Source organism: Cavia porcellus, unplaced genomic scaffold (assembly GCF_034190915.1).
Source record: "Cavia porcellus strain 051 isolate PalLab524CR breed Dunkin Hartley unplaced genomic scaffold, mCavPor4.1 scaffold_7, whole genome shotgun sequence".
NCBI classification, from domain to species: Eukaryota; Metazoa; Chordata; class Mammalia; order Rodentia; family Caviidae; genus Cavia; species Cavia porcellus.
The window spans coordinates 54,941,882-54,966,596 of NW_026947490.1; the positions used below are offsets into that span (position 1 = coordinate 54,941,882).

The 24,715-nt window shown below is 46.6% G+C and overlaps 1 protein-coding gene and 1 long non-coding RNA gene across 3 annotated transcripts in view; one reads left to right on the forward strand and one right to left on the reverse strand.

Annotated features, from left to right (window-relative positions):
- Mpzl1 (myelin protein zero like 1) overlaps positions 1–11,815 on the forward strand; it is a 62,258-nt gene extending 50,443 nt beyond the window's left edge. For both annotated transcript variants that reach the window (XM_003468697.5, XM_063253605.1), the window contains exons 5-6: positions 226–328; positions 9,169–11,815. In XM_003468697.5, the coding sequence (XP_003468745.1) occupies positions 226–328; positions 9,169–9,270 (205 nt within the window). In that variant the 3' untranslated portion in view covers positions 9,271–11,815. The remainder of the gene's footprint in view (positions 1–225; positions 329–9,168) is intronic.
- On the reverse strand, positions 10,537–17,911 carry LOC134476981 (uncharacterized). Its single transcript, XR_010048844.1, has 2 exons — positions 14,089–17,911; positions 10,537–12,096 (listed from the first exon to the last, which is right to left on the reverse strand). It is a non-coding gene; the product is annotated as an uncharacterized LOC134476981 (long non-coding RNA).
- Positions 17,912–24,715: the final 6,804 nt, after the last annotated feature.

Here is a 24,715-nt window from a genome sequence, read left to right on the forward strand (position 1 = left end):
TTAGACGAACAAATGAGTATCAGGGATACAAAATAGTTTTCAGATTAAGTGATTTTTGAAAAACGTGATCCTTTTGATACCTGTGGTTTTGTTGTCTTCTGTTTTTATACATCAGCTGTTTCATCGTACCATCACCTGCGTTTCTGTTTTTTTTCCATTTAATTTCTTTTCTTTTTTTTTTTTCTTTCCTTTTTACATTTGTTCTCCAATTTGCCCATCCGTCAGCTGCAGTACATCAGAGAGTGTGTCAGCGGTTAAGCAGGCTCCGAAGAAGTCCCCCTCCGACACAGAGGGTCTGGTAAAGAGCCTGCCTTGCGGATCGCACCAGGTAACAGCCGATGGCAGTTCTGTCCTCTGCGCTTGGCTTCGCAGTTTGGTGCCTTGTCCCTCGCTGTCTGTGTGCAAGCAAGAGTGCTGAGCTGTGACAGAGAGATAGACATGTGGACAGACAGGCAGACAGAAAGGGAGGGCGAGAAGGGCAGTTAAGGGGCTCATCACAGAAAATGTGTGGAGAAGAATCTGGCCTGAGACCAATTTCCTATCAAACCATCACTAAAAGATGTTTCCTTTGGCCTGAGTAGAATTGGGGAAATGGCTCTGTCAGCTGTAAAAAATTATTTTTAAGTGACCCATTGAATGAACACTAATGAACTCTATTCTCTAGTGAAGTGTTCTGTAAGATAAGAGATTAGCAGGACAAAAGTTAATATGCATTGTATTAGGGGAAAATTAATTTTAAAGATTCTTTAGAATTAAAAGTGAGTATCTGAATAGTTAACAGGCTTCATGAACGAGAAACAGTCTCGGTTTCTTCTTCTGTATTTAGCACCGAATCTGCGCTGTGGTCAATGCTGTGCTTTGGCTGTGCTGTTCTAACTGTAGCTATGGGCGGCAGAAGCTGCACATCTGTCCTCGCTGTGGGTCGTCTGGGGTCAAAAAGCTTCCCAAGGAATCTCCCCAGTTACACTTTGCCCTGAGGAGGTGTTGTGGGCGGAATGAATTTAAGGAGAAGAAAGAGCTTAATAGTGTTTGTGAAATTCTGCGAAAGTCAAATTAGTTTTACTCTGCCTGTGGTAAGGAAACTTACACCAGTGGGGAAACTAAGGCACCGGTAATGCTAACTAAGGAAAAACCACACTGTTAGTGACAGAATTGGAACTGAAACCCAGGTTTCTACATAGCAAGTTCTTCACCACAGTTTCAGGCTGCTGGCTTGTTTGTGTTCGGTATCTCTGTCTGTCTGTATCTCCGTCTCTCGCCCCATAACATACCTCAGATATCCCAGTTTACTACTTTGAACTAGAATGCGGAATAGGGTTGTAATGGAGCTATGAGAGTTTAGTAACAAAGAGGCTTTAGGAAAGTTAATTCTGCCCTTGAAGTTCTCCTAGTGCTGCTGTCCTGCTGAAACCACACTAGTAAAAAGAAGGAGGAAGGAAGGTTTATTTTCAAGATGTTGGGAGATGCGTTGTGCCACACTGTAATAGCACAGGTGCTGAGCTTGTGCCAGCTCACTATCTGAGGTGTTTGCATGTACAGTGCGGGTGGAGAGGTGGAAAGAAGCCCAGTGTTCTCAGAGATTTGGGCAGCTTAGTGACTTAGCAAGACTCTGTCTCAAAAAACACATTTTTTTTTAAATGGACCTAGGAATGTAACTTGGTGCAAAGGCCCAGGGTTCAGTGCTCACTCAGTGCAAGGAGGGGAGGGACGGAAGAAAAGGAGGCAGGGATGAATTACTGTACTCAAGCAGTAGAATGAAACTCAGCTGTACCAGTGATTGCACTGACTGTAAATGATCAGAACCCTCCAATTAATAGATGGGTTTGGGAATGTAGCTCTGTGGTAGCGTGCAAAGCCTAAGACCAATCCCCAGTACCAAAAAATAGACAAGTGAGTAAAATAGAAATGGCCAGATAGATAGAAATAATCTGTTTCAGTTATTTACCAAGTCATATGTGTTTCCCTTTCTTTAGACTTCACAATTATTTAAAAGCTGTTTTCTGGAGCAACGTGGTGAGGCCCTGTCTCAAAAAAAGAAAAAGCAACAATTTTATGCCTTACTTGTTTCTGGAACTTGTAAATTCTTTGCCAGTTGCTGCAAGTCTTTGAGTGGACCGTGTGATTTCCCGTAGACCTGCTGTGTAATTTTTGTCTTACCTCTGTTCCGTGGTTATGCTCATTTACTCACGGGTACACTCTAAGGTTACAAACCTGACTGCAGACACTGCACCAAGCCGTTAGCTCTTGGGAGCGCTGGGAAGGGACCCTCCTGGGTGACTCCTTACGTGATCACAGCACCACCTGCAGTTAGTAAGTCACTGAAGTTGTTCTCACCCAAATCCCTGAGGTACCTGCCCTTCAGTTTGTTCACAGAGAAGTGAAGATTTTTCTCAGCTTGGGAAGACCTTGACCTGCTCTGTTTCCCTTGTTATATTCATCATGTATGCAGAGTGGGCTAAACACGGGAAATGCAGAGGCCATCAGCACCCAGTTTCTGCCCCCCAAGAACTGCAGAATCTTGTATTACATTCAGATAACTTTTAGGCTTTTTCCCAGTGTGGAAAAAAACACCTGTAAGTATTCTAGCAAACAACCTGGAGGAAATTTTCCTATTTAGCTTGAATTCCAAATAGTGCTGTAAAGATTATAATTTTTTTTAACAAGCTAGCATTAATTCTGGGGCAGCTAGTGGAGTTAATTCAGAAAGATGTCTAACCTAGACGTCTGTTCCTTCATCTCTGAAGTGAAGGCTTGGAACAAGTTGATCTCTAAACCCCTTCTCAGTCTCACACCCCTGTGTGTGAAGGGCCCACAGTGGAGTGCTTCCTCTGGGCAGGTTTGGGCCGTTGCTGACTCCACAGATCTATGGCAGTCAGACCTGCGAAATTTTGTAGACCTGGTACTTCAGGGGTCCCATCACGGCCTGGTTCCAAGCAACAAACTTCCTGTTGGCCATCCACAGGCATCATCTGAGAATCACAGCATTAGTGCAGAGGTGCATCGCTTCATGAAGTTAATTCTTTCCATGATTTTTACCAAACTAGATAAGAACTGAACCAATTCAGTGGTTTTGTTCAGTGTTGACCTTCTAGTGAAGTTTGCTTTATTTTGTTTTGTTCTTAATACCAGGAATTGAACCTTGGGCCTTTGCACTGAGCTACATCCTCAGCCCATTTTTTATTTTGAGAAAGGCTCTCACTAAGTCATTAAATTACCCAGGCTGGACTGAATTTATGATCCTCTGGCCTCAGCCTCCCAGAGTGCTGGGGTTACAGGCTATGCCACCCTGCCTGTCTTGATAAGAAGTTTTAATTTTAGGGGAAACATTTACCAGGAATCCTTGTCATGGCTTGTATATAGATATCCCTCCAAAGCCTTAGGTGGTCACAGGTCAGGGGTCTCCAAGGTGGCTGGATCAGGCTGTGTGATCATGCATTAAGGATGTGATGCTGGGATAAAGAGTGTGGATGATGGAAGCCCCACCCATCACACCTGGACACAGTACCGAGGGAAAGGCAGGCTGGCCACCATTGTTGCTTTTGCTGCCTGCCTGCTTTCTGTCTCGGGACTGTTCCTTCTCTGCGATGTCCCTCTCTCATGCTGCCCTGCCTTGGAGCCAGACAACATGGACTGAAACCTCTACAAACTGTTAAGCCAAAGCAAACTTTTCCACCTTTAACTTTAGGTGCCAGGTATTTTGCCTCAGCAGTAAAAAAGTAACTAAGACAGCCCCCAGCAAACCTCTCCTAATCCCTTTAGCCAAGAGTGGGACACATTTTCATATCTCTTCCAGTCACCTGCCAAGGGACAGGAATTACAGGTAACTTAGACATCGTCTAGCTTCACTCCAGGGGCTGAGTTGGGCTGATCCATTAGCTGAGCCAAGGGAGGGTGAGCACCAGGATCAAATGAGGACCCTTGAGCACAGGGGACGGGGTGGCTGGCTGGGGAAGATGGCGGCAGACTGTGCCTTGAGTCTGGAGAGCTGCCCCATGGGGGAACAGTAGGCACGCCATTTCTTAAGAAGTGTGTGGTGCTGGCTAAGATTGACCTAACATAATTTTTGTGTAATTATGTGATGAGTAATTAGTATTCTGGGTCCTTTTCTGGAAACGGTTAGTGCTCTGTATGCAACAGGCTGCTATTTTTGGAGAAAAGTGATTGAATGGAGTACTTACATGTTTGCCAACTATAGTTATTACTGTATAGTGTTATTGTACAGTAATGTTTCAAGAAGTACCTTAAGCACATTAACTTGTCTCGTCATTATATGTGTCCTGCGAGACATGCTCTTTTATTTTCCCCATTTTATATGTGAAGAAACTGAGGTTTAGTTAGTTGAGTCACTTTTTTGGGGTCAGTATTTAGTGGCTAAGTTGACGTTAGCTTAGAATTAAATTTGCCTGATTGTAAAGCATATGCTTATTCTAGTGTGCTTGTCCAATTCTTTTCAGCTCTGTTTTGAAAATCAATACTAAGTCTCATTTATTTCAAAGAAAGTGATAATACATAGGTGTGTTTTATTTTTGGCTTTTAAAAATGTCACAGACACGGAGAAAAGTGCTATTTGTCTATAGTTGAAGAACTTAAGGTAAAAGCAGATGTTGTTTCTTACTGGTCCTAAAGTGTCAAGAATTATTTCTTTAATGCCTGAAGGACCAGAATCAAATTATAAAAGACTTTGCAGACTATGGAAATTACACTGCAGGAGGTACCGCAGTGACTTCTGGGGAATTAACTCAGGGTGGTCAGAAATGCAGTGAGCGTAGTGCCCAGTGCCCTCCGAGGAAAGGGAGGTGCCTCAGAATGCAGCCGTGTGTCCCCACCCATCGTATTCCCCGAGTCTGGTACCGCGTGATGCCCAGCTCTTCCCCAAAGTGAAAATGACGATGGGAGGTAAATTAATTCAGGATATAGAGGCAGCAGGAACAGTGCAGCTAAAAACACCCCAGAAAGAGAACTTTCAAAACTGACGAAGCGGAGAGAAGGATGAGATAAATAGGTTTGAAGCGAGGGAGAGTGGTGAGTATTTGAGGGGGGTTAATGTCTGTATCTCTAAATGTAATAATTATTTTAATTCAAATACATTGTATGTTTTTATTGTACTTCGTATATACTTAGAGACAGATTTGTTTGCTCTTTTGGACCTTCCCCCCATGTCTCAGGTACTGCTCTCATTGCTGGGACAAAATACCCAACACCCACAAGTTAAAGAAGGAAGGGTTTGTTTTAGCACACTGTTTGTGGAGGTTTGAGTCCTGAGTCGGCTGGCATGCCAAAGGGGCGTGGAGAAGAGAAACAGTCCATGGCATTGCGGGTGGAGGCAGTGTGGCTTCCTCTTTCATTCTGTCCAGGCTATAATGCTATTGGTTGGTGCTGCCCACACCCAGGGTCGATCTTCCCTCTTAGCACATCTGTTGTCCACATACAGAACTGTGCTAAACCAGTCAGTGGACTAACCCAACCTCACACATCCATTACACTGTCACTTCCAAAGGCCCCTGTGAGTGTGTGAAGTTTTGGGAGGACATCTAAATACAAGCCATGACAACCCACATTCATCAGAATGATTGCTCTTATGGTACTGGGGCTTGAACCCAGGGGCTTCAGATTGAGCTGCACCACAAGTTTTTTTTAATATATGTTCTATTTTGAGATGGTCTCACTGAGCTGCATATGCTGGCCTTGAACTTGTAATCCTCCTGCCTCAGTCACCTGAGTGCAGGTATTACAGGTATGTGTCCCTGTACCTGGCAGTTTTTGTATAGCAGTGAATGTGTTACAAGTAGAACTCAGTGCTAAACAATCACTGATGATAACTAAAAGACATGTCAGACAATTTGTTTCTTAGAATATTTTCAGTAGTTAGGGTCTATTTGTATAGTAAATACTTGAGGGAAAATATACCCAAACAGAATTTTCACTTGATTCCTGTAATTCCTTGTTGGGGGTTTACCCCCCCCCCCAAAAGGATAAGGAATGCGAATGGTAAGATATATAATTAAAACAGCCCAGTTAATGTGGGTTTTGTCATCATTGCTGTTTTCTTCCTTTATTCTATTCTTACATATTGCATGTGGTAGCAATGGCAGGTTTGTTTCTGAGTTGGTCCTACTTCCTCTGATCCTCTAGTCTACAGTCATTTGCTTTCAAAACTGAGTCCCCTGGCATGTTCCAGAGAGACCAGGACACTAACAGCTTCTAAATAATACCAGGACTAGGCGTTAGCGAGCTCCTGTAGATTGAGCTAGGTGCTCATCCGATGCACGGTGTCAGCTCACACCTCCCAGCTCCTTTGGGTCCATTCTCCAGCCGTCCCTTCATCTGGTCCCTAGCCCTTGACATGTCACGAAGTCCCTGACATGAGACCTTATTACGTTCTAGGGGGAAAGAAGTAGGAATAACATTAGATGGTGGTAAACATCTAATGGAAGGAAACCAAAGCCGTCAAGTGAAAGTTTCCTTAATTGTCCTTCATTCACCGTCACCACTTGCTGTGTTCTCTTGTCGTGAAGACAGTCCTGTCTCCCACAGGTGCACTCACTGGTATAGTGATATTTGCTGACTGATGCAGATGTGTTCTATATTATTTTTTTTTTCTTTGCTTTTTGTGTTTGGTGCTCTTCTCACATGGAGCGTCCATTCTCTGTTGCTGTGTAAATCACCCTAAAAAGGAGTGGCTTGAAGCAACCACGGTTTATCTCTTTGGCTCCCAGGTCTGCAGTTTGTTTGTGCAGAACCTGCTGCCTGGCTCACTAGGTCTTATCTGCCGGTGCACTTTGCATCTGCCTTTGGTCAGAAGGTTGGTTTGGGGCTAGACATGCATCTGCCCTTGGTTGCAAGGTCGGCTCGGGGCTGGACGGTTGGCAGTGCTCTTAGGCAGAGCTGAAGTTGCCTAGGCAAAGAGAGGACACTTGGGCTTGTGTCTCTTGGCCAGCAGGCTAGTGTGGCTTGTTCACAGGTAGTGGCAGCATGTGGGTTCTGAGATCAGTAAGATACGAGCAGAAGCTCCAAAGCCTGTTGAGGTCAAGGTGTTACCATTGCACAGTGGCTCTTTTGTCTTATTCTGTTGGTCAAAGTAGGTCCAAGACTGGCCCAGATTCAAGGAGTAGAGAAATCTATTCTGCCTCTGGGTGGAAGATACCCAGCATTATATTGCAAAGACTGTTGATTCAGTTTTTAAAGAAAAAGTTTATAGCCATTTTTACAGTCCGTCTGTCACACACTGTGAACTCCTGCCCTGTACATGCCCTAAAACTCCTAATGAGACTTTGGAGATTGTGGTAGAGGGCTTTATTATCTAGGAGTTTACATGATAATTTTAGGAAGTCTTATCCTGTTAACTTTCTTGTGTCCTTTTGGAATAGCATTTCCTTTTGTTTTCCTTGCAAATTTCTGAGATGAACAGGGAGAGTCTCTATATGATTCAGCATTACTAAGGTAATCTGCTGATTTTACCCATGGTGGAAAGTTTAGAGAATCATCAACACCCTGAGCACTATGTTATGGAGAATCATCTACATCCTGAGCACTACACCCAGAGTTTGACCTTTTGGTTTTCTTGCTCAGTACCACACAGTATTGTAAAGTGTATTTGGGTAACTGGATGTTGGTAGTAATAATAATTAGCATGGATTAAGCACTGAGTATAGCTATTAATGGGTGTGTCTCATTTAAGTATTAGAACAATAAAAGTTCTAGATTCTGGTATTAGTGCCATTTTAGAGATGAAGAACCTGATATTTAAAGGCTTAAAATATACCACCAGCCACATGGCAGGTGCTGTTCTGTACCAGTGAAGAAGACCCCATGAATTCAGACTTGAGCTCTGTTCTGCCCAAGTTCAAATGGGCCTGGTTATTTTATAGCTCCCTTTCAGATGTGCCATCTCACAGGTCACACTGCTGGATTGTCCCTCCTGGGGAAGTAGGGGTGCTGCCCACCATGGGTTTAGAGCTTGCAGTCTAAAGAATGTGGCTATCAGAGCTGCAGAGTGGGGATAGTGTGTTGCTTTTGGTTACTGAGTTTGTGACTCTAAAACTGTAAGTTAGTACATCACTGGATGTGTCAATGACAGATCTCAGGGTTGGGAGAGAGGTTGGCTTTGGTTTATATTAAATTTCTCTTTTAAAACCAGAGTTGTCTTGGTGTTGTTTGGGTTTTTTTGTTTGTTTACAATTTAGTGATCTTAGGAAAGGACTGAACAGCTCAGGAAGTACAACCACCTGTCTGATGTGGGACCCTTTGGCTCTGCCCAGGCTTCTACCCCTGGGTCCAGCATTCACCATGCCCCAGCAGCCCAGCCACCTCTTGCATTCTGGGGTTCCTCCTGACAGCTTTCTAGATCTTTAGCCTCCTCCTTATTGCTGAGGCTTGCAAAAAATTTTTTTTCTTTATTTTGTCAAGGGTTTTTCCTTTATATTTTTACAGATTCTGATCTTGTGGGGTTTTTTCCTGGTTAGTTTTATGTGAAAACAGAAAGAAAAGCTATCTGACATTAGCAATTGAAGAAGTAGGCTGGGGATGTAGTTCAGTGATAGAGCACCGAATCCTAGAGTTCAGTCCCCAACACCAAAGAGAAAACAGAAGGAAAGCAAGAAAAATCCAAGAAAATCAAAGAAACCATATTTTGATTAGTCATGATCAAATCAGACTAAAATAATTGTGCCATAAGTAGTTTATTATAGAATACTTCAAATGCTTTAAAATGTGTATTTATACAAAGTAGTTTTTAATTGACTATCTTTATTTAGTATGCTGGGTTTTATAGGGATCATTCATGATTTTAGTGGGTCCAGATTGATAAAAATACTCACCTTGGTCCCAGAGAACTCTGATTCCAATGCCAAGATTGAAGAATTCTATAGCAGATATTTTTAAAAAGGGATATTTCTAAGGAGTAGTATATTGTTACAGAACTTTCCAAACAAAAAGTTTAGAGAATAATGGAGCAGATCTCTAAATACCAGCTTTAACAATTTTCAGCATATGGCCAAGGTTATTTTACAGTCAATTCTGGATATACTGTTCATAAGCAGTGTTCTCATTCTGAAGAGGGCAGTCTGCTTTGGAATCATAGTGTTACCATTTTAAGGATTGCTTCTACACCTATTCCTGTGGGGACCGTGATTTTTTTTCCAAACCTCTAACTAAACTTCTCTTCTCCAGGGCCCAGTCATATATGCACAGCTAGACCACTCTGGTGGACACCACAGCGACAAGATCAACAAGTCAGAGTCAGTGGTCTATGCAGACATCCGGAAAAATTAAAGAGAAGACCCAGAGCATATCCGAAGCAATGAGCAAACCCAAATTGGACTCTCGTGCAGAAAGTGCAGCCCATAACCACGTGTGGCCTTGGGGGCTGAGGAAAGACAAGCACATGTGTACTCAGAGAGGGGAAGGGACATGTGTAAAGGATATGTATAAACGTTCTATTTAATCTTCCTGACGCGAGGAACCAGTGTTGCATGATGAAAAGGTGTTGTGGTCCTGCGTATGCATAAATCGTCTTACTGTTCTTGTATGTTCTTTCAGGGTCGTTTAGCATTGGGAAATTTCAAAAACATTCTTGTCACCATCATTTAACTATCATTTGCCTTAAAGGAGACAGTAGAAAACATTCTAGTATTTCCATAGACATGGCCTTTTCCTCAAGGGCTCAAGGAAACTTAGCATTTATTGTAGTTAGAGGATGGAGATCCCGTGGTGCAAGAGTAGCCAAGGTGGCGTTTGATTTTACATTTAGACTGGGTCCACTGACTGTGCCACTTGAAGACAGCCTGGGAGGCTTCTGCTGATATTTGCTAAAATACAGGGCAGTTTTTAAAAAGCTTTGTCTGTTGTGTAGACTCACTGTAACATCACACCATTTAAGTATAGCGTATCAATGTGTGGATCCGTCTTAGCAAAGTTAGTAAAGTTCGCCTTCACGGCTGGAGGTCATTTTTTTCTCGGTACTTTAGCTCAATGCTATAGAGGCAATTAAAGGAAAAGCCCGACCTTTGCTTGAGTACAGCAGCATCTGGAGGGAGATGTATCTGTTGCATTCCTCTTGAAGCTGCCCTGTATGGAAGAAGCTGAAAGCAAGTGTTTTCTTCCTTCCTGGCAAGCAGAAGTGGGGTGGACATGTCGCCTCTAGGGCGCTTGCTCGAGAACCACCGTCAGCTCCAGAGGAGGCAACTTCTGGCCACCAGGCATGGCTGTTATCACAGCTCCTGGATACCTCAGAGATCTATGAGGTTAAAGGATGTCAAGATTTTCACAAACCAAGCAGGGCTAGAACTACGACTTTGGGGATCTTTTCTCTGTCTGTTCTGAGTTGGTCTGGGTTTTTTCTAGTCCCCCATGACTTGTAATTAATAACACAAGGAGATGAGGAAAACAATAGATCATTAATTTCCTTCCCCGAACTCATTTTTACCGTTGACTGTCTTCTCCCCGACCGTGAACCTGAGAATGACAAGCATGGTGAACATCATATGGTCATTCTCCCATTTTTCTCAGTTGCTTTGTTTTAAAAGAAACTTTTTCCCATTAAAACCGTCCGGCAGCTGTGAGCCTGGATGGCTGCAGAGCGAGCTGGGGTGAATGAGGGGGAGGGAGCGGTGGTTTTCCTCCCATACTTGAGCCTATCGGAAGCTGCTTCCTTTTTTCCTTCTTGTCTTCTGTCATCTTTGGAGATGCTTGAAGGATGAAGACAGGGAGTGAAGCCTGACTTAGGCTTGATGGTGCACATGAGGTGGACAATAGGAAAAGGGCCTGTGAGCCGTTTAAAACTCACCTGTCACACGCAGGAGGTCTTTGGTTTTCTGAGGAACCCTTTGTTCCACTGTCCACTCAGAGCACATGAGTGGGATCGGGTTTTGTCACTGAACTCACGTGGGCTGAAGCTGGGCGTGGTGTGGTTTGTGTCCCTGCTTCCTGGGTCCAGCTCAAGAGGGGCACAGAGTTGACACAGAGCACCTTTCCTGGGCCACCTCCACAGTGTGGTCACCTCTGCCTTGCACCCCAGATTTCCTGTCGGTGAAGACAGGAGCCGATAGAAGGCCTCCTTCATGTGTTTTGAGGAGAGGGGAAGCATGCTGGGTTGTCTGCATTGCTCAAGCTGAACCCAAGATGACGAGACTCTGCCTGGGCCTTCCTCGTACAACTGTTTCAGCCGGGAAGGACAAACCGCCTGGAGCCCAAGGTGTCCCTTCCCATGTGTGCTGCCTCCTTGGAGGAGTAGCCCTGATTTCTCCTTTAGGTGCGAGGGCCATCTGAGTGAAGCTGGCACTGGTGGGAGGTGTTTCCAGCAGCACCTCTGCCTTTCCTCCTCATCCCCCAGCCACCTCCTTTCTGCCCTTGCGCTTGGGGACCCTGCCCAGTGACCCCTTGCCAGCCAGCAGCACCAGTTCTAGCAGAAGATCCCTTGGGGCTCACTGGTCTCCCTGTGAGGGTGGCAGCTGCCTGCCCTCCACAGAACATCTCCAAGCAGCCAGCCAAGACCACCCCCAACTCAGGCATGCCACCTCTGGCCAAAGTTCTGGCCTTTTCCTGTGCCTCACTGTCCCTGTGCCTGGCTGCAAGCCACAGTGGGGTCACATCCCAACGGCAGGCCCGCCCTTCCCATGCCTTAAGACCTCTTAAAATTACGTGTAAATTTAGAAACACCTAAAAGGGATAACTTGGAGGTTAAAACACCTGTCTAGTTTCTCCATGAACATGTATCCTGTGTGGGGGAGGGGACGACTATCAAGTTCATAATTTTTGTTCTTTTTCTTTTCAATTGTACTTCTGTGAATATTTTAATACATCTTTTTCAATTTTCAAATGGTATCGTGTTTATTTTTTATCAAATTAAAAAAGAGAAAAGCCTTTCTCCTTCATGCCACATAGACGTCTCTGTTCTTGAAATACACTGCCCATGGGCTGGCCTCAGGGTCTTTGCACCACCATTGCTCAGCCCGCATCCTGCCTTCTGCAGATAACCTGTGTGGTTCTCTCACTTCCGTAACTTCTATTGGATGGATGAATAGGTGGACAGGTAGGTCAGTGGATGGATTTATGGATTCAATATCCTGTCGTCAGGAGTGGCCCGTGCTGGCCACTATGCTGAGCATAAGAAAACAAAGCAAAAGTTAAATTTCAAGGAGCTAGCTGTAGAGTGGAGGGGCAGAAGGTGACATAATGGTAGAGTAGTGACTAAGTACTTGTCTGCCAGGGTCTCTGCAATCCTTCCTCTATTGTAGCACTACCTGCCAGTAATGCTAGTTGTGCTCTGTTCCGTAACACACCTAGGGTGTGGGGGCTTCTGAGCTCTTTCTTGTTCAGGCAGGTGGGCTGTGGGCCTGATGCTGCAGGAGTATAGAATGACTGACACCTACTCCCAGGGGCTTTAACCTCAATCTGGAAGACAGCGTGGGGGCTTCACCATTGAGCCCTGTGTTACTAATTGTGAAAGTTATCCAGGGATACATTAATTTTATAAATCACTGTATTTGCCATGAGCCTGTGGCCTGATTCTCTCTGGAGCGGGAGAGAAGAGTTAGTATTGGCAGGAATCTGGGAGTGACTTGATGTGAACACTGCCCCACCCCGGGTGATGGAACAGAGCAGGCGTGTTCCCCGTCACCCAAAGTCAGCAGTTACGGAATCCTGGGTGGGGGGTTCACAGCTCTGCGGTTTCCTTCTGTGCTTTCTTCCTGTGTGCTCGAAACTTTAGTATGAAAACTTCAGACAGAGTAGTGAAATCCAGGCTGAGAATGTGGCTCACTGGTAGAACTCTTGGCTTGCATGCACAAGGCCATGGGCTCAGTCCCCAGCACCAAAAGGTAAATAAAATGAATAGTAAAATCAGCGCCCATATATGCACTGTCAATAATTGGCAGACAAGCTCTGAGTTATTTTAAAACAGGTATCCACTTCATTCCTGCATTCACTATTGTCCATCTTCAAAAAATACAGACTCTGTCTCACATAATCATTAATTGTCATATTAAACAAAAACATCTTTAAACGCATTCTGAAGTTGGGTGTGCTGGCTGCTAATTCCAGGCTAATCTGGGTTCCAAGATAAGACTTTAGCTCAAAACAAAATCTCCAGAATTCCATTTTAGTTCGTTTCAGCTACCAGTTTGTAGTTATACTTACTTTGTTTTGAAATTGGAATTTGGAAATCTTTAAATCAGTATCCAAACACAGCACCTTCTCTTTTGTGTGCCCGTTTTAAAAGCAAAAAGGACCGTGGCGCACTGTGCCTTGCTTTCCCTTGAGCGTTATGCCAGAGAAATTTCCACATCCCTGGGTAAAGAGCTGGACCTTTAGTTACTAACAGCTGCAGGCCTTTCTTTTGTCTGGAGATGTACATACGTATTTGCACCATAATATTTTAACCATTCTCAATGTCCAGGAATTGAAGTCATTTCCTGTAGTTTTATTACTAGTAGTTCTCTAATTGACACTTATAAAAGAAAAACATAAATAACTTGCACCCCAAGAAAAGCAGTGGAGAATCACAGCCACCCCCTTGTCCTTGGGAAACAGGGTGTCACATCTGAGAGGCTGGGTTTCCAGCTCCCCTCCCTCTCGGTCCCTCCCAAAGCCATCAGGAGCTCCCTGCTGGCCAGGCTCTGGGTTGGACTGAGTCAAGGGCTGTAAGAGAAAACAACCCAGAGTGGAAGGCGAGAAGGAGCCCCGTCCACAGGGGCCCCCGGCTCTGTTTATGGGGAAAGGAAACGCACTCTTCAGGCTCAGTGGAGCCCTGGGGAGTTGCTGCTTCCAACCTCGTTTCCTCCCGCAAACAGGATGCCAAACTGTTTGTTGTCCTTTCTGGGCCTGGCTTGAGGAGTTCATTGTCCGTCGTTTCTTTCTTGTGGGCCTTAAGGTTATGGCCTTTGGCCTTAGAGAATGTGCGGAAGGGCCGGTTTGGGTTTTGTTTGAGTTTTTAGTCTGTCTGCATCTGGAAGGGGAAATCTGGTGGGTTTAGTGTCACACATTGAGTTCAGCCCTATCCTCTGCTGAGTCTGTCTTGGTTACTTTTCTTTTATTGCTGGGACAAAATACCTGACATCCAAAATTAGGGGAGAAAAGGTTTATTTAGCTTACAGTTTTTGGAGGTTTCAGTCCATAATCGGCGGACTCCAAGGCAGGCTGGGGTGGCAGTGGGGCAACACTTCAAGGCAGCAGCCAAAGCAAAAAGGAGGAAAACAAGCCTCTTCTCCTCCCCTATAGTGTACGCAGGCCACCCCACGTGGGTGTAGCACTCACAAAATCTCTGTGCCCTCCTCCTACATAGGATGAGGATTTTTATAAAGAACCCTCCCTGACTCCCTGCTGAGTCTCTCAGTTAAGCTTCTAAACTTCTCCAGTTGACAGGATGTGCGAACATAACACTGTCCTCACTGGTGGTGACTTCAGGACCTGGGGCAGGAGGGTGGGGAGCCCAAGGCAGAAGCCAGCTTGCAGTTGGCCTCCTTGATAAGGGCCCCAAGGAGATCAGAGTTCTGAATCTACACCACATTCTTGGTTCTTTGTCTGCCTTCCAATAGCATATTTTTTAAATTACAAAATTGCTTTTATCTAAATGAAAGAAACATAAATTTTACAACCATTTTGTTGAGAATATAAAATACAGTGGACCCATGGGATTGTGGAACACTGCAGAGAGCCTGACCTCATCTTTGCCAGGCCTGCAGGACTGCCGGAGTTTGTTTCTGCTCGGTCTGAGGTTCCTAGCTGAGGAAGCCCAGCCAGCCCTGGGAGCCCTTCCTAGGGAGCCGCCTGGCACAATCATTGGCACCATCACCCGCACCCGGCAAGGCCCAGGAAGCTGAGCCCAGCCCGCGGGGGAGAAGGAGCTCCTTCACTGCCAAGCGCTGGCGAGGCAGGGCGGTCACACTGCTCGGAGAGCTGCTGTGGACCCTCTGACGTGGGCAGGACTCATCAGCGCTTGTGCTCAGGAGGCTGAGTGAATCATTTAGTGTTGACTAGTGAGCTTGAGCACGAAAGAAAACAGCCCAGTGAGAGAAATGAAATAGGAGGAGAGCTAGCACTTGGCTGGAAAGAACTGGCCTCTTTCCACATCCACATCCTCCCTAAAAAATACCCGAAGAGAAATTCAAATTGCATCTTGTGTGTGTCTCTCTGTGTGTCCATGTAATGTATTTTGTTTGGTTGGTTTTTTTTTTGTGATCCTTGTGATTGAACCCATGGCCGCCACATTGAACTATACCCCCAGACCTTTCTGTTTTTTATTTTGACAAAGACAGACTCTCACTAAGTAGTCCAAGCTGGGCTTGAACTTGCATTCCTCCTGCCTCAGCCTCCCAGAGTGCTGGGATCACAGGTCTGTGCCACTATGGCTGATTCTGCTCTACGTTTTTAGATGATGATTCTTTCATGGCCATCCTTTATGTCTCCTCCTTATCAGTAGCCAAACACTAAAATCATCACAAAAAAGCAGTCCCTTCTCAATAGGGACAAAGAGGTCATGTGACAGGAGACAAGTGTACAAGTAGCCAAGCCAGTGTCTGACCTGTACATTGAGCTAATAGTATCTACTCTAATAGTTTTAGCTATTAAGCACTAATTTGACAGCTAAAATCACATTAGTTGAACAATGAATATATTGATAAGAAGTTTAACCTATAGAGCCTGGTGGGTTTTTCTCTTACATATTAGTACAATAATTCCCTTCTGATCTATGCTAGTCCTTGTTGAAACTGCAGTGGTCTGTCTGGCATTTTAAGTTTAACCCAGATATGTACAGAGCTCCACCACCCTAGGAGGTGGCCCCTGGACACAAGTGGCCATCCAAATCTAAATTAATTAAAAGTACATGAAATCTAAACTTCACATCCTCAGTCACACGTAGTCTAACTGAGTGCTTGGTACTGTGTGTGTGGAGGTGGGGCTCGGGGATTATTTCCCATTTGAATCAGGTCTAGAACAATTCCTCCAGCACAGAAAGCTTGGCTGGCGATGGGGGTACGGCTGTGCAGGAACTGGTGATCTTTTAGGAAGATGGCCCGGTTATTCCCACACATCCTCGCAGGAGCCCAAACCACCCTTCTTCTCTCCCAGCTGGAGGTGGCCACTGGGAGCCTCCACTTTCTAGAGTTTGGACCTCAAAACAATGCCCTCTACTCACTCCACATACTTTTTTTTCATTAGAGAATGCTTTGTTTCTGTAATCAAACCAATGAAGATAAGACCTTAGCGATTTAATACAGAGCATCTGCCAGTGTACAAATGCAAACAAAAGTATAACATCTCCAGACTGGTATGTCTGTAAATTTCTGTTCAAGCACGGTAAACTGGGAGACTCTCTAAAGCTGACAGCAGAGTTAAAGTTTCCAAAAATTCAAATTCCCAAATTCCACAGCAGCGGTGTGCTGTGCATCAATACTAGCAGTTCCACATGCTGCTTGTCTGCGGGGCTGCCCACACTGTAAGGTGCTCCTCCTCGGGAACTGTGTGTACCCACCCCAACCTGCAGTAGGAGACAGAGCTGTGAGACAGAAAGCAGCTGGAGAGAAACCTCAAAATCAGCCTCCTGCTCCCTCCCGGTACTAGGTTTGGGGCAAGCCAGGCTTTGAAAGCTTTACCGCCCACACTAAGAGATGGGGTACAATCCTGAAAGCAAGGTGGACTTCAGGAAGGGGGACTGGCATTTTAGTGGGCTTATCCTACCAACTGGCAGACAGAGGACCTCCTACACTGCGAGACCAATTAATTTTGTGGCCCTCTAAGAGTTGAGCCAGACACAAGGGAGTTAGGTGTTGGGCAGCACTGGGCTCACCATGGCAGGAGAGAGCTGAGACAAACTTAAGATGGTGAAGAGCACTGATGCCTTGAATGAGCGACCGAGGGACTCAGAAGCATCCCAGTGAGCAGTGACTGGACCGTACACAGAAATGGCAAACGGGGTCTCTCGGTGTTCCTGGGGGAGGAGGCAGAAAACTGCCTCTTGGAGTGCAAATGCTTACACATCTTCAGTCCCAAGATGACGTGGGCTGTGCAGACCTGCAGCCTCCTGGATGAGCCCACTTTTGACTCCCGTCTGTTCTACCCCTGCCACCATCTTTCAAATCAGTGCCTTCACCTCTAGCTCTCCTGTCACTACTTTCTTACAGTCACTTGATTGCAAACTTGTAAAATTACCCTCCACCCCTTGTCTTCACAGTCCAGCTTTCTCCTGTCTAATCCCTCTTCCATAAAGAGTTGTGGTTTGGGCTGCAGGGCTGTGTAGCTCAGTGGTAGAGCACCTTCTTAGCATGCATGAGGCCCGGGTTTAGTCCCCAGCACCTCGGGGGGATAAAGAATGGGAGCCTTTCTAAAACAGAAATGGGCCCCTGCATGGCTTGGTAGAGTCACTCTGGCTCTAGCAGTGGGCAGGATGGGTTGCAATCCAGGAGCCTTTCTCAGGAGCCCCTCCAGGCTAACTGAGAGTCCGGGGCTTGCAGATACCAAATTCTGTGTCCTGTCCCCAGGGGACCTTCACCTGGCTGAGTCACCTCCTGTTTGCCCAGCTTTTCCCAGCCTTCCAAAGCCACCGTGGGTGTGTGCCAGGCACCGTCATCACTTGGCATTTTCACTGTTTGCTCCCCGGGGAGAATTCTGAGCGCTTTGCCTGAATCTACCCTCAACTATTCTATGACTATGCGTGTGAAGATCCTGTTGTTATTTATAGATGAGGGAACTTGAGCAAATGGTTTTGCTCAAGAGCACAAAGTGAGCAACTGGACCCGACCCAGTGAGGCCCAAGCTCATCTCTGTAACCCCAAAGGCTGGCGGCTGCACCTTGGTGAAGAATCTGTTTATACAACTAATGGTAAATCTTTTTTTTTTTAAATCTCCACGAAGGTCTGTATAGTTAACTCGCTTAATAAATATTAGGCTCCGGACTGGGGATTTAGCTCAGCGGCATAAGCACCTACCTTGCAAGCAGGCGGTCGTGAGTTCGATCCCCGGTACCGATTAAAAAAAAAAGTATTAGGCTCCTTCAAAAGCTGTCTGTAAGAGTTAACTCGAAGTGATCCGTAAGATGTTCTTTGATACACTCCTTCAAGTGAAGACTTGTCCTGAGCTCCCGCTGCGCGTCCAGACGCTGGGTGTGGGGCTGGGGACTGAGCACAGCACCTGCGCCCTCTGGTGGATCCTAGAAGAGGAGGGAGCGTCCTCCAGCTCGGAAACAGCCAGAGGGAAAAGCAGCACTTCTCCCTTCCTCTCTGTTCCTGCTGTCTGCATGGATTATTAATCTTACTTCTCCACAAATAATCCTGACCGTGATGCTCCCGCGGACGTCATGTTGGTGGCTTCCTGTGGGCCCCGGGGCCGCAGTAGTACTGAGAGTTGGGGCTGCATGTTTGCAAACTGAGGCAACATTTCAAAAGGTCTTGGAGGCTGCGGCAGTCGCAGCAAAGAGCCAGTGCTGCCATCTGCTGGTCGCTGCCAAAACGCACCCGGGCCAGCCCCGCAAGTGAGGCTGATTAAAGATTTGTCCGCGATCACATGACTGGTGTCTGGCATAACCGGGACCACAATCCAAATTCAGGGTTCCTGCGTGTGTGCCAGTTAGCCTTAAGTGTCGACTTGGCTGGATGAAGAGACACTTGGGAAGTGATTGGGACATGGCACGCTGTACTCGTTGGGGGGTCAGCCCACTGAGGTGCACAGCAGCTGAACGAGCCCTTTGGAGCTGAGTCACAGGCGGCTTCTCCGGGAAGCATTGCTCTCGCCACACTCTCCCCTGTCCTCCCTTCCTGGCTGCTCCACCGGATCCTTCCACCACGATATTCCTGCCTTGGAGCCAGGTGACCAGGGGCTGCACTCTCTGAAACCAAGAACCAAAATAAACCTCTGCTCCTTGAAGTCATGGGTGCCAGGTAGTTTGTCCCAGCACAGGGACAAACTCTTTCCAGCCTCTGGTAACCACTATTCTCTGCTTCTAATAAGCCTGATTTTTGTTGGCTTCCACAATAAGTGAGATGTGCAGTATGTGTCTTTCTGTGCCTATCTTCACCTAACATAATGTTCTCCCCTTCCATTCACACTGCTGCAAACAACAGAACTGTGTTCTTTTTATAGCTGAATAATCATGCATGGACCAGGCTCTTTTTATCTGCTCACCAACACCTGGGTGAGTCCATCCTTGGCTTTATCAATAGTGTCCCACATTTTTATCAGTCCTCTGGGAAGGATACCTCAGCACCCTTGATGAGGACCCTCAATGTTCCTGTCCATGTGTTCCAGCCTAACCCAGTCTTTACTTGGACTTGATTCAAATGCAAGAAAATGTGAAGTAGGTGACTGAAGTCCTGGAGGACAGGTGTTTGATGGGTGGTGGCGCCATCCACCAGGCTCCTCCTGGAGGACCCTGTGTCCTGGGACACCCTGAATACTGCTCTTCTGCCAGCAAGGGTGGCCTGGGAGAGGGCAGCACTTCCAGGACAGCACAGGCTGTGCCTAGGAAACCTCAGATGGCGATGCTGGGCCTCCCTCTCCTGTGACCTAAGGAAACTCCGTGGGAAACCTCTCTCTCCTGAAGGGCAAGCTGCTCCAGTCTGTCTTGTGGGCACACTGTCACCAGCACTCGCCCCTCACGCGGCCCCAGGGACAGGAGCCATTTAGGGGCTGTGTCCTCTTTGCTTCCAGGGTGAACAGGACCCCAAGGCAGAAATGCACATCTGCAGATGATCTGGTTTACTTGGCCCAGGCCAGGGCTGCCCCAGCCCAAGTAAGCAGTAGGCAAAAGAACTTTATACAACCCTGGCGTGGTACACACCTGCAGTCCTGGCATTCTGGGAGGCTGAGGCAGGAGGCTCAGAAGTTCAAGTCCAGTGCAGGCAATGTAACTACTTCACAAGACCCTGTCTCAAAATAAAAATTAAAAAAAGAGCTGGCATGTAGCTCAGTGTGAAAGCCCTGGGTTCAATCTCTAGTACACAGTGCCAGGAAGTAGTGGAGGTCCAGAAACAGGACAGAGACAGAAGAAAGCCCTGTCATTCTTCTAAGGGTGCACGGCAGGCCAGAGTGAAGGACATTTTAGGGTCAGGGGAGAGTGCTATGAGGTCAGAGCAGCGATGGTGACCTTCAGAGCGTTCAGTGATACAAACAGCAGCCCACTGGCATTGGAGGCCAAGCAGGGGCTGGATCACCCCAGGGCAGCTGGTGCAGCAGAGTAAGCGGTTTGGGTTTTAAATCTGTAGATAAATTGTGGCAGGAAGACAGTGGAGGGTTTTGAGTGGGAAAGATGAGCTGATCTGACTTCTGAACTTACTCCGTGTTATGACTTGGGGCTTGATGTCCCCCCAAAACCGAATGCAGTCACAGGGTGGTCTTTCTCAGAGGTGGCTGGATTAGAGTGTGTGACACTGGGGTTGAGTGTGTGTGATGCTGGGACCCAGGGTGTGAATGCTGCCAATCTAGCCCAGCTAGAACATAAAGGGACAGAAGGAAGCTGCTCAGGTGGCTTGTAGCTGGCTTGTGCCTTCTGCCCATCTGTCCTGCTGGGGCTGTTTCTCCTCTGCAATGCCCCTCTGCCACGCTGCCCTGCCTTGGAGCCAACCCACTATGGAGGGAAACCTCCACACACTGTGAACTAATAAACCTCTCCTTTCACTTTGGATGTTGGCTATTTTGTCTCAGCAATGAGTAAATAACTATAACAGTTACTTGCTGTGTGATCAGCTCAGGGATAAGGGCAGAAGCAGGAAAACCAGGCGGGCTGAGCAGTGACAGTGGCTTCTCCCAGACGCCCCAGTGGGGAGGCTGCACATGTCCTCTGGCAGGCACTGGGCTTGCTGGGTGGAAGGTGCAGGAGAAAGGGGAGAGCGGGGACACCAGCTTTTAACTGACTTGTGTGGGAGGGTGCAGGAAGCAGCAGGTGGGGCAGGGGTGCAGCCCCCTCTGAGAGGCCAGGAAAGTAACTGACAGGGTCTGGAAGGGTTTTTTTGTTCAGCTATTTTTAGCACAGTTTTTGAGTCACAGAGGAACTTGGAAGCAGAGGTTTCTCACACACCTTGAACCTCCCACCCTGATGCACCTGCCTAGCTCGCTGTCAACAGCTCCCTCCAGAGTTGTGACCTTGTTACAACTGGCTAGCCACACTGATGCACCGTTTTCAATAAAAGTGCCTCGTTTACACAGGCTTCAGCTTGCTGGTGTATACTCTATAGGTTTGGGCAAATGCACAATGACAAGTGCCTACCATTGTGGCATCTCAAAGAGTAGTTTCTATGCCTTAAAAATGTGTTCACTCACAGGAGCTGAATCTTGGAAGCAGCCCACGTGTCTATCCACAATAAATAAGGGGAGTGTGGTATATCAACATGAAGGAATGCTACTCAGCCATAAAGAGGATAAGTTTGAGGATTGTGTTCAGAATTGGATTATGTTGAAAACATATTAGGTGAAATAAATCAGGCATAGAAAGTTAAATATCACATGATTTTTCTCTCTTACACGAAGAACCTAAAGTATAAATCATTTAAAGAGCAAAATGAAAGATAAGGTACAGGGAGATAGATCTTTTGCAGGTGTTGGGGGAATCTAGAGATGGACAGACAGGGGAGAAGGGGGGGAGTGGGAAGTAAACAAGGATTAAAATGATACATAGATCTCAATGCCTCATGAGGAACGTAGTCATTACACAGCACAAACACATGCTAATAACAATGTGAACAGTTGTGTTTCTGCTGTTCGTCTCCTCTCCAAGCAAACCCTGATAATCCTGCTGTGTTACTGTCTGGTTTTTCCTTTTCCGGAATGCCTTTTTGTTGAAATCATACAGCACGTTCAGATTGGTGTCCTTCACTTCATCTTATTCCGTTAAGTTCCCTCTGCATCTTTTTATAACCTCGCGGCCTGTTTGCATTCAGCGCTGAGGCACATTCCCTGGAGGTTCCCCAGCATATTTACCCAGGTACCTGCTGCCATGCTCATTGCTTCCAAATTCTGGCATCTAGCTGCCGTAAACATTTGTGCACAGTTTTTTGTGGAGACATAAACTCCAGTGAATAAATATCAAAGAGCAAGATTTTTGGATCCTGTGATTAGAGTATGAGGTGTGACCAAAAATACTGTGGGCATTTGATTTTTTTAAAAAAAATTATTACAGTACAGGACACGTTGCCATGAATCCTCCTTGTTACGCCCTCTTGGTTCCAACACACTCATCCCATTGTTGTTTTTTTCTTTTTTCATTGCGTTGTTCTTGCCCTTTTCTGAAGCATTTCTGGAATCTTCTTTCACGAGGGTCTTTAGGTGCACGGTAATGGCTAGTGCCTTGGTGTCCCAAATTGATTAAACAATGTTTGCCTTCCATGGTGAGATGCTGCACGGTGCCGGGTCCAGTGAATGACGTGGAGAGGACACATTGTGATGTTTTTAATCAGAACTTTATTAGCACATGTCTGCAGTACTGCGTATAACGGTTATATTCATCACAGGGAGCTGGTGCCTGTACTCAGCATTTTAAATCTTTCTTCATTCCCTTCCATCCCTCCCCCACCTCGTAATTATTTTGTTTTGATCTTTCCTTCCTTCTTTTGGTACTGGGAATTGAGCTCAGGACCTCACACTTGCCAGGCAGATGCTGTGCCGCTGAGCCATATCCCTGTCCGGGGTTTGTTTGGTTTTACTTCCTTTGGAGACAGGGTCTCTAATATGGTCCAGGCGGGCCTTGAACTCACATGTAGTCCAAGCTGGCCTCAAATCACAGCGATTCTCTTGCCTCAGCCTTGTGAGTGCTGGAATTACAGATGTGCACCATCCCCTCCCAGATCTTAATGGTTTTTTTCATCTTAATGTTTTTATTCGACAGAAATTACCCTAAATATTTGAGCAATGAAAGGTGATCATAAATTTTTTTATATTTTTATATTAATATTTTGTATTACAGTTTGAGACACAGTATAATCCCCATCAAAATATCTCCCCCTCTTCAAACTCACTTATTCCACAGTTCTTTGCTATGAGTCTTTCACTGTAATGTCGTCTTCTCTTTTAAATTTCAGAACTTTGCGGTCCCTCTCTGTTCCCACCCCCAGCCGTCTGCGAGCCCCTGCTGCCCGCCTGTGGCCAGCATCCCCCAGGTCTGCTCTGGACTTGGACCACCGGAATGGCTGCATTCTGTAGTGGAGTTGGTTTTAACAATTTGAGGAGTGAACCATGGACGTGAGAGCTGCTTGCTCACGAGCAGTGGCTCCCTTAGAACCACAAGGGCAGCTGGCTGGAGGTGCCCAGCTGTGGGCAGCCTGGGCCCCTGGCTGCCGGGGGGAATCCCTGGCTGGTGCTGCTGAGGGGAGGGCGGGGGGGGGGTTTCCCCAGGGGACAGGGCCCAGCTGATGCCAGAGGGAGAAGCTACATAAACCCGAGGAGATCGGGCACCAGGCAGGCTCAGCCAGGGCACGGAGCCAGACAGAGAAGGAAGGAAGAGGCTCTGCAGACAAGGCTACAGGCAGGACATCTGTCTTAGACCTCCCTCTCCCTCCCTCCCTTCCTCCCTCCCTCCCCCATCCGCCTTTCCTCCCCTCCCCCTCCCTCTCAGCAGCCTGTTAGGTTTTTCCCTGTCTGCGTGTCTGTCTCTGTCACTGTCTCTGTCTTTTCTTTTCTTTATTCTTCTTTCTGAGACAGGATCTTGCTGTGTAGTCTGGCCTTGCACTCACAACCTTCCTGCCTCAGCCTCCTCAGTGCTGGGGTGACAGGTTAGTGCTGTCTTTGAAGAAGGAAAGCCCGGCTGCCTGGTATCAGTGCTCAGAAAGTTTGGGACTTGGGAGCATTCTGGATCTGGAGGTTTGGGGTTAGTGATATTTAGCCTTCATTATTATATCCACTTATAGGGGAGGGAGAAGGCACAGATAATAAGCAGCTGACTGGGATTATCTTCCAGTCCATCTGCACAAATGCAGTGACCCCAAAAATAGTGTCCCGGAAGTAAAGGTGCCTTAGTTTTAATAAGTATATTCTAGGTAGAATGAAAAGATTCAAAGTTTCCTTCTGTTCTGAACTGGCCATTCTGTAACTCATTTTTAAAAGGAGGAGAGCTGGGCACAAGGGCACACAACAGCATTCCCAGCTCCTGGGAGGCTGAGGCAGGAGGATAACAAGTTTGAGGGTAGCCTAAACTACACAGTGAGACCTGGTCTCAAAAAAACTAGATAAATAGATAGACAGATAGATGGATAGACAATAGATAGATGACAGATATATAGACAGACTATCGGTGTGTTATAGTTGATACACTGTGTCAACCTGAGAAGTTCAGAAGTTTAACAGAGACTCAGCAGGGAGCCAGTATCCTTACTTTGTAAATATCCTCATCTTCTACAAGGGCACAGAAATTTTGTGAGTGCTACACCCCCCTTGGAGGAGAGGGGTGACCTGTGTACAATATAAGGGAGGAGAAGAGGCTTGCTCCGCCCCCTTTTGCTCTGGCTGCTGCCTTGAAGTGTTGCCCCTGTGTCATGCCCCCCTGCCTTGCAGCCAGCTGATTATGGACTGAAACCTCCAAAAACTGTGAGCTAAATAACCTTTCCTTCTTTGTACCTCCTGGGGCAAGAAGAAGGGAAGGGCAGGTCCAGAAACTCCCAGACTTTCTGAGCATAACGTGAGGCACTGTCATGATCTGCTCAAAATACCTTGCTGTTGGAGGCATTTCAGCTGAGGGGCGAGAATGTCCAGGTCCAGTACACACTGCCCTTTCAGCCATGGTTTCTATGAACCGAACATG